Below are 10390 nucleotides of genomic sequence, written 5' to 3'. Positions count from 1 at the left end.
AGGCGGCTCCCTGAGTTGCTGCTCGGTGTGCTAAGGGAGGGGCTGGAGGCCTTCAGGGGGGTACAGCAGCTCACAGCCTGAGGAAAGCGCTGATGATACCTGTCCAGACGCAGATACTTCACTGTCACCAGCTTACCTGTGGAGACAAACAGGTGAGCACGAGGATGAATTTCAAACTGATCTAACCCGTTTATATGAATACAGTCACGTCAGATTCCTACTCTTATAAAGCTTTTATTTTGAAGGCACACACAGGTGGAAGTGTTTCCTAAATATAAATTCAAACTAAGAATACAAGTTTCAGTTTGTACAGGTGACATCAAACCTCACCTGGACCAGACTCCAGAGACCTAATTAATGCAACGTAACATCAAAAGTATCCCTTTAATTTACCGCTTTATGAATCCTAAACATCACAAACAAACCACATGTACTTTATGAGCCACCAAAGTTTAAATGATCTTTTAATCTGTTTCTATCCAAACACAAAACCTCTGATCCAACATGGCCGTTCGCTCCTCCATAAAAAAAGATTCAGCTCAATATGAAACATTAACTTTGAACAAATAAACGTAATATCGTGTTTGTTGACAGGATATTCACTGAGTCAGTCAGAGAGCGGGTCAGGTGACTTCCTGCTTCACACTTCATCACATCTCGTGCACGCTTACTGACTTACACGCAGACGCTGCTGGATAGTGACGCGCCACCGACCGGACACCTGAGTCAGGCAGGTGAGAGGAGGCACCCTCCATACATGTGTGTGTGTTAGCATGTGTGTGTGTGTTAGCATGTGTGTGTGTGTGAGTGTGAGCATGTGTGTGTGTGAGTGTGAGCATGTGTGTGTGTGTGAGTATGTGTGTGTGTGTGTGTGTGTGAGCATGTGTGTGTGTGTGAGCATGTGTGTGTGTGTGTGAGCATGTGTGTGTGAGTATGTGTGTGTGTGAGCATGTGTGTGTGAGTATGTGTGTGTGTGAGCATGTGTGTGTGAGTATGTATGTGTGTGTGAGCATGTGTGTGTGTGTGTGTGAGTGTGAGCATGTGTGTGTGTTAGCATGTGTGTGTGTGTGAGTGTGAGCATGTGTGTGTGTGTGTGAGTGTGAGCATGTGTGTGTGTGTTAGCATGTGTGTGTGTGTGAGTGTGAGCATGTGTGTGTGTGTTAGCATGTGTGTGTGTGTGTGAGTGTGAGCATGTGTGTGTGTGTGTGTGTGTGTGAGTGTGAGCATGTGTGTGTGTGTGTGTGTGTGTGTGTGTGAGTGTGAGCATGTGTGTGTGTGTGAGTATGTATGTGTGTGTGAGCATGTGTGTGTGAGCATGTGTGTGTGTGAGCATGTGTGTGTGTGAGCATGTGTGTGTGTGAGCATGTGTGTGTGTGAGCATGTGTGTGTGTGAGCATGTGTGTGTGTGAGCATGTGTGTGTGTGAGCATGTGTGTGTGTGAGTGTGAGCATGTGTGTGTGTGTTAGCATGTGTGTGTGTGTGTGAGTGTGAGCATGTGTGTGTGTGTTAGCATGTGTGTGTGTGTGAGTGTGAGCATGTGTGTGTGTGTGAGTATGTGTGTGTGTGTGTGTGAGAGTGTGAGCATGTGTGTGTGTGTATGTATGTGTGTGTGTGTGAGCATGTGTGTGTGTGAGCATGTGTGTGTGTGAGCATGTGTGTGTGTGAGCATGTGTGTGAGCATGTGTGTGTGTGAGCATGTGTGTGTGTGAGCATGTGTGTGTGTGAGCATGTGTGTGTGTGAGCATGTGTGTGTGTGAGCATGTGTGTGTGTGAGCATGTGTGTGTGTGAGACTCACCATCAAACCAGGAGCCGTGCAGAGCTTTGAATGCTTTCCCAGAATGCTCTGCAGAAAGACACTTCACGTAAACACAGCCCTGATGAGAGAGAGAGAGAGAGAGAGAGACAGAGAGAGAGAGGAGCCGACCTGCGTTATTAGGAGCATGAAACGGTAGTCTTCTCATAGAGCTCTATGGAGAAACACCTGATAAACAGTCAGTATTGATGCTCCATGGAGGTGTGATTGTTGAACTGAACATCTTTGCCATGTGCACTGTGTGCCAGCAGGAGAAACTCTACTGAGCATGCTCAGTGAGGCACTAACCAGGAAGTAAACCAAAAAGGATTCTGACCTCTCCTGAGTTCATGTCCACTAAGAGCGTGCAGCGGTGACATCACAGTGACATCACCCAGGTGTTTAACTTACCTCTCGCGAGTTCTTGTCCACGGCGATGTGGACAATGCCGTCGTTGTCGCTGCATTTCTCCAGGATGGCTTCGTGGATTGCCAAGTCCCAGTTTTCCCCGACCTCCCTAAAACACACAACCAGGGGGTTACACACAGGAAGTGACATCAGAGGACGTGACTCCACAGGAAGGGACTCACATGATGGGGTCAAACATGTTCCTGATCTTCAGACATGGGGTCAGACTGTTGGGAGGAGAGTTCCTGCGGTCCAGAGGGAACGCTGAGGAGAGAAGGTCACATGATCAGGTCACATGATCAGGTCACATGGTCAGGTCACATGGTCAGGTCACATGGTCAGGTCACATGGTCAGGTCACATGGTCAGGTCACATGATCACACAGCTGCTTCACAAACACCCTCGGGTTAGCCATGCTGCCTTTACCTTTCCCCTGCCACACTTTGGACGGCCCCGAAGAGGTTTTATCACAGGAGAGCGATGGCTGGATCCACCTCCACACCAGAAAGTCCGCCCCCCCAATCCTCTGGGTCTCCGTCCTGATCCTTGACTCGTTGGCTGACACGAAGCTCTCTGCTCGCTCCCACACCTTCTTCATCCTTTTCCTATATGACATCACAAACATCACATCCTCTTCCTCACAAGGGGTACTTCACAGTTCTCTGATTTGCCATCATCAGGAAGTAGTTCCAGACCTGCCATGTTAAGGATCGTCCCAAAGCTCTTATAAAGACCCGTTTCCAAACAGCAGTCTGGTACAGTTTGGTACGGTTTGGTTCGATTAAGCCCGATCCCGTTTGCGTTTCCACAGCCACCCGTGCCCTATTTGGTAGGCGGCGTTCAAGCCAGATGCCGATAGCCGCTATGTAAAAAGCATCACATGATAGCAGCTAACCGCTAACTAATAAATTCTGCTGCTCGGTGGAAAACGGGGCTCCACATTCATGGCACCGTAACGGAAGGGTCCCAAAAAGTGGACAGTACGGATCGGTTATTTGAGAATCTTTCCCGGGATGAGTCTATGGAAACGCCGCAAAATGCACGCCGTACTAAGACGAACCGAGCCGGACTGCTCGGTGGAAACGAGGCTCTCGTGAACGGAGGAGAGAGGATCGAGGAGAGAGGAGGCTGATCCGAGGAGCGATGACCGAGGAGACACGAGAGCTGACTTCACGGAAGTCTTTTCACTGACAGACACGCCCCCTTCTCGTATATCACTCACTGATTGGACGCTGCACAGGATCAGACTTCAGTGAAACAGAGTTTAATAGGGGAGAAAAGAGGGAGATTAAAAAGAGGCTAAACGGAGCGTGGGACATTTAAACAGATGATGAACATCAGTGAGTTTGTAAAGAGTCGCTCTGTGATGAGCTGCCATTAAAAAGAGTCTGACATGAAGATTAACAACCAAATATGAAGCTCTACAACTTCTATCAATACATCCTTCATCTTCATCATCCCTCACACTGTTTGAATGTCTGATGATGATGATGAAGGTCTGATCCCTCACACTGTTTGAATGTCTGATGATGATGATGAAGGTCTGATCCCTCACACTGTTTGAATGTCTGATGATGATGATGAAGGTCTGATCCCTCACACTGTCTGAATGTCTGATGATGATGAGGATGAAGGTCTGATCCCTCACACTGTCTGAATGTCTGATGATGATGATGATGAAGGTCTGATCCCTCACACTGTTTGAATGTCTGATGATGATGATGATGAAGGTCTGATCCCTCACACTGTTTGAATGTCTGATGATGATGATGATGAAGGTCTGATCCCTCACACTGTTTGAATGTCTGATGATGATGATGATGACAGTTTGATGAAGAGGAGTCCGTTTTATATTCTCACTTATTGATCTTCACAAAGTTTCATCATTTAGATTCTAATCAATCATTTTCAGTATCCTGACACATAAATATCTGTGTTTATAAAATACAGAGTTGGTTGTCTAAATACAGGCTAGGTTCAGTCCAAACTGATTAATAATAATCAATAATTATAGACAATTCAAAATGAAATCTTTGAGTCAGTAGAAACTGTCCTTTAGGTTTGAAACAGACTGCAGGTTGTTCTTCAGGTGTTTGTTATCAAGAAACACTGTAACTGTGTTTGATTAGTAATAATACAGTGTGTGTGTGTTTGATTAGAAATAATACAGTGTGTGTGTTTGATTAGAAATAATACAGTGTGTGTGTTTGATTAGAAATAATACAGTGTGTGTTTGTGTTTGATTAGAAATAATACAGTGTGTGTTTGTGTTTGATTAGAAATAATACAGTGTGTGTGTTTGATTAGAAATAATACAGTGTGTGTGTTTGATTAGAAATAATACAGTGTGTGTGTGTGATTAGAAATAATACAGTGTTGGGGTCGCCGGTGGCGCAGCTGCAGTGCGCGCGACCCCATGTATTGAGGCTTAGTCCTCGCGCGCGGGCGGCCCGGGTTCGCGTCCGGCCTGTGGCCATTTCCCGCATGTCTCTCCCCACTCTCTCTCCCCCTTTCCGACTCTATCCACTGTCCTCCCTCTACAATAAAGGCAAAAAAGGCCAAAAATAAATCTTTAAAAAAAAAAAAGAAATAATACAGTGTGTGTGTGTTTGATTAGAAATAATACAGTGTGTGTGTGTTTGATTAGAAATAATACAGTGTGTGTGTTTGACTAGAAATAATACAGTGTGTGTTTGACTAGAAATAATACAGTGTGTGTGTTTGACTAGAAATAATACAGTGTGTGTGTGTTTGATTAGAAATAATACAGTGTGTGTGTTTGATTAGAAATAATACAGTGTGTGTGTTTGATTAGTAATAATACAGTGTGTGTGTTTGATTAGAAATAATACAGTGTGTGTTTGATTAGAAATAATACAGTGTGTGTGTTTGATTAGTAATAATACAGTGTGTGTGTGTTTGATTAGAAATAATACAGTGTGTGTGTTTGATTAGAAATAATACAGTGTGTGTTTGACTAGAAATAATACAGTGTGTGTGTTTGACTAGAAATAATACAGTGTGTGTGTTTGACTAGAAATAATACAGTGTGTGTGTGTTTGATTAGAAATAATACAGTGTGTGTGTTTGATTAGAAATAATACAGTGTGTGTGTTTGATTAGAAATAATACAGTGTGTGTGTTTGACTAGAAATAATACAGTGTGTGTGTTTGATTAGAAATAATACAGTGTGTGTTTGACTAGAAATAATACAGTGTGTGTGTGTGTTTGATTAGAAATAATACAGTGTGTGTGTTTGATTAGTAATAATACAGTGTGTGTGTGTTTGATTAGAAATAATACAGTGTGTGTGTTTGACTAGAAATAATACAGTGTGTGTTTGATTAGTAATAATACAGTGTGTGTGTTTGATTAGTAATAATACAGTGTGTGTGATTGATTAGTAATAATACAGTGTGTGTGTTTGATTAGTAATAATACAGTGTGTGTGTTTGATTAGTAATAATACAGTGTGTGTGTTTGATTAGTAATAATACAGTGTGTGTGTTTGATTAGAAATAATACAGTGTGTGTGTTTGATCAGGAATAATAGTGTGTGTGTGTTTGATTAGTAATAATACAGTGTGTGTTTGATTAGTAATAATACAGTGTGTGTGTTTGATTAGTAATAATACAGTGTGTGTTTGATTAGAAATAATACAGTGTGTGTTTGATTAGTAATAATACAGTGTGTGTGTTTGATTAGTAATAATACAGTGTGTGTGTTTGATTAGTAATAATACAGTGTGTGTGTTTGATTAGTAATAATAGTGTATTTGTGCATAAACAGCTGTTATAGGTGACTGACAGCCGAACATGATCAGCTGTGACGCTGTCGAGGAGAGGACGTCTTATTTCTCTTTAAAACAGATGTTGTTTCTTCATATCTCTGGTGGGAGGGGCTAAAATGCAAATGGGGGAGGCAACTGGGTTTATGACATCAAGGGAAATGAGAAGTACCCTTCCTCTCCCTGTATGACATCACAAACCTATTACCCGTGTACCGACCTGTCCTGAGGCTGGACCAGTGAGTCTCTGACATGGGGGATGGGCAGGTAGGGCTGCAGCTCCTGGTTCTCCTGACACGCTTCACTGTGACTCCTCAGCACGTCTGAACACACACACACACACACACACACACACACACACACACACACACACACACACACACACACACACACACACACACACACACACACACACACACACACACACACACACACACACACACACACACACACACACACACACACACACACACACACACACACACACAATGTTAAGAGACAGACTGACGATAACACAGAGCATAGGAAACCTTTAATGTACTCGAGTGTCTCACCTATGATCCTCTCCACCATGTCGTACATCTGTCTGGTCTCCTCCTCCTCTCTTCTCCAGCGATACTTCATGTAACACACCACACTCCACACACAGCCCACCACTACACACACACACATAACCACACACACACACACACACACACACAGGTTCAAACAAACTCTAGAACTGTAGTTCCACTGTGATAAAAACATACATTGTTTGTGTTTACACCAGTGTTTGTGTTGTTTGTTTACACCAGTGTTTGTGTTGTTTGTTTACACGAGTGTTTATGTTGTTTGTTTACACCAGTGTTTATGTTGTTTGTTTACACCAGTGTTTGTGTTGTTTGTGTTTACACCAGTGTTTGTGTTGTTTGTGTTTACACCAGTGTTTGTGTTGTTTGTTTACACGAGTGTTTATGTTGTTTGTTTACACCAGTGTTTGTGTTGTTTGTGTTTACACCAGTGTTTGTGTTGTTTGTTTACACCAGTGTTTGTGTTGTTTGTTTACACCAGTGTTTGTGTTGTTTTTGTTTACACCAGTGTGTGTGTTGTTTGTTTGCACCAGTGTTTGTGTTGTTTGTGTTTACACCAGTGTTTGTGTTGTTTGTTTACACCAGTGTTTATGTTGTTTGTTTACACCAGTGTTTATGTTGTTTGTTTACACCAGTGTTTATGTTGTTTGTTTACACCAGTGTTTGTGTTGTTTGTTTGCACCAGTGTTTGTGTTGTTTGTGTTTACACCAGTGTTTGTGTTGTTTGTGTTTACACCAGTGTTTGTGTTGTTTGTGTTTACACCAGTGTTTGTGTTGTTTGTTTACACCAGTGTTTGTGTTGTTTTTGTTTACACCAGTGTGTGTGTTGTTTGTTTGCACCAGTGTTTGTGTTGTTTGTGTTTACACCAGTGTTTGTGTTGTTTGTTTACACCAGTGTTTGTGTTGTTTGTTTGCACCAGTGTTTGTGTTGTTTGTTTGCACCAGTGTTTGTGTTGTTTGTTTACACCAGTGTTTGTGTTGTTTGTGTTTACACCAGTGTTTGTGTTGTTTTTGTTTACACCAGTGTTTGTGTTGTTTGTTTACACCAGTGTTTGTGTTGTTTGTTTGCACCAGTGTTTGTGTTGTTTGTTTGCACCAGTGTTTGTGTTGTTTGTGTTTACACCAGTGTGTGTGTTGTTTGTTTACACCAGTGTTGTGTTGTTTGTGTTTACACCAGTGTGTGTGTTGTTTGTTTGCACCAGTGTTTGTGTTGTTTTTGTTTACACCAGTGTTTGTGTTGTTTGTTTACACCAGTGTTGTGTTGTTTGTGTTTACACCAGTGTTTGTGTTGTTTGTTTACACCAGTGTTTGTGTTGTTTGTTTACACCAGTGTTTGTGTTGTTTGTTTGCACCAGTGTTTGTGTTGTTTGTTTACACCAGTGTTTGTGTTGTTTGTGTTTACACCAGTGTTTGTGTTGTTTTTGTTTACACCAGTGTTTGTGTTGTTTGTTTACACCAGTGTTTGTGTTGTTTGTTTGCACCAGTGTTTGTGTTGTTTGTTTGCACCAGTGTTTGTGTTGTTTGTTTGCACCAGTGTTTGTGTTGTTTGTGTTTACACCAGTGTTTGTGTTGTTTGTTTACACCAGTGTTGTGTTGTTTGTGTTTACACCAGTGTGTGTGTTGTTTGTTTGCACCAGTGTTTGTGTTGTTTTTGTTTACACCAGTGTTTGTGTTGTTTGTTTACACCAGTGTTTGTGTTGTTTGTTTGCACCAGTGTTTGTGTTTTGTGTTTACACCAGTGTTTGTGTTGTTTGTTTACACCAGTGTTTGTGTTGTTTGTTTGCACCAGTGTTTGTGTTGTTTGTTTGCACCAGTGTTTGTGTTGTTTGTTTGCACCAGTGTTTGTGTTGTTTGTTTACACCAGTGTTGTGTTGTTTGTTTACACCAGTGTGTGTGTTGTTTGTTTGCACCAGTGTTTGTGTTGTTTTTGTTTACACCAGTGTTTGTGTTGTTTGTGTTTACACCAGTGTTTGTGTTGTTTGTTTACACCAGTGTTTGTGTTGTTTGTTTACACCAGTGTTTGTGTTGTATATTTAATCTCACCGGCTGCGAGGAGGAAGACTCTGCTCATGACGATGAGGAAGGCTCTGCGGAAACGACAGGTGAACGGCATTCTGGGATGTGTGGACTCGAGCAGAGAGATCTCGGAGACATCAGTGACAGGGTCATCAGCTGTCTGCCCTGTCAGCCTGAAACACACACACACACACAGTGAGCTCAGAGGTCACATGACAGCTATTTGATGAGACAGTACAGGTGAAGTGTTTACCTTATTCCAACATCCTGTCCTGTCCTGATGATCCACTCCAGAGAGACAAGAATGAACGGACCGAACTGCTGATTCTTAGCCTACACACACACACACACACACACACACACACACACACACACACACACACACACACACACACACACACACACACACACACACACACACACACACACACACACACACACACACACACACACACACACACACACACACACACACACACACACACACACACACACACACACACACACACACACACACACACACACACACACACACACACACGTCACGGCGGGGGGCCAGCGCTGTGTGTGGCACTCTGTAAAGATCTGCTGTTCATACATACCTGTAAATATTCAGAGGCCTGTTTCAGGGTCAGACTCCTGTTGTGATGCTGCGAGTCTCCACAGTCATGTTGACCTGAAATCAAGAGACCGTCACAGAATGATGATGTCACACAGGTGAGTTACACAGATAGAAAACAAGTTCACTCTAAAGTGCAGAAACGAGCGCTGAACATTTGGAATATATGTCAACAACCAGTTTACAAGCTTGGGGAATCAAATTGACACACTGAGACATCAACTCTGAACAAGCTGTTAATGGTGGCGATGATCACATGATCAGATCAGCTGGCGTCTGCAGCGGGACGATATTTACCTGCGATCTGGGCCAGGTGGTCATGTAGACTGAGAAGCAGATTCAGGATCAGGTCTTTGTCTTTCTTGTTCTGCATACAGAAAACAATCAGTTAGAAACCTGCTTTAACAGGGGTCATCTGAAGGTCAGACTCAAGGTCAGACCTCACGTTTTAAACTCTGGATCAGGAGACGTGTACTTACATATGAAGAGTCGAAGTCGCTGCCAAACGGGTGACTCTGAACTGCAACACACAGAATGAACACATGAGCAGAGTGAACACATGAACACAGAGTGAACACAGAGTGAACACAGAGTGAACACAGAGTGAGCACATGAACACAGAGTGAACACAGAGTGAACACATGAACACAGAGTGAACACATGAACACAGAGTGAACACAGAGTGAACACATGAACACAGAGTGAACACAGAGTGAACACAGAGTGAACACAGAGTGAACACATGAACACAGAGTGAACACATGAACACAGAGTGAACACATGAACACAGAGTGAACACATGAACACAGAGTGAACACAGAGTGAACACAGAGTGAACACATGAACACAGAGTGAACACATGAACACAGAGTGAACACAGAGTGAACACAGAGTGAACACATGAACACAGAGTGAACACATGAACACAGAGTGAACACATGAACACAGAGTGAACACATGCAGAGTGAACACATGAACACAGAGTGAACACAGAGTGAACACATGAACACAGAGTGAACACAGAGTGAACACATGAACACAGAGTGAACACAGAGTGAACACATGAACACAGAGTGAACACAGAGTGAACACAGAGTGAACACAGAGTGAACACATGAACACAGAGTGAACACAGAGTGAACACATGAACACAGAGTGAACACAGAGTGAACACATGAACACAGAGTGAACACAGA

At 42.9% G+C, this 10390-nt stretch overlaps 1 protein-coding gene across 1 annotated transcript in view; it reads right to left on the bottom strand.

Annotated features, from left to right (window-relative positions):
• Window positions 1-7: 7 nt before the first annotated feature.
• lemd3 (LEM domain containing 3) overlaps window positions 8-10390 on the bottom strand; it is a 15246-nt gene continuing 4863 nt past the window's right edge. The window contains 13 exon segments of the mRNA XM_079335600.1: window positions 8-74; window positions 77-136; window positions 1797-1875; window positions 2205-2310; window positions 2384-2465; window positions 2628-2806; window positions 6211-6313; window positions 6545-6646; window positions 8603-8748; window positions 8829-8908; window positions 9178-9251; window positions 9492-9561; window positions 9674-9714. Coding sequence (XP_079191726.1) covers window positions 31-74; window positions 77-136; window positions 1797-1875; window positions 2205-2310; window positions 2384-2465; window positions 2628-2806; window positions 6211-6313; window positions 6545-6646; window positions 8603-8748; window positions 8829-8908; window positions 9178-9251; window positions 9492-9561; window positions 9674-9714 — 1166 coding nt within the window. The 3' untranslated portion in view covers window positions 8-30.

This window comes from Symphodus melops (genome assembly GCF_947650265.1).
Source record: "Symphodus melops genome assembly, chromosome: 22".
Taxonomy (NCBI): domain Eukaryota; kingdom Metazoa; phylum Chordata; class Actinopteri; order Labriformes; family Labridae; genus Symphodus; species Symphodus melops.
The sequence above is the reverse complement of the archived record's forward strand: the minus strand, read 5'-3'. Positions and strand labels throughout refer to the sequence as shown.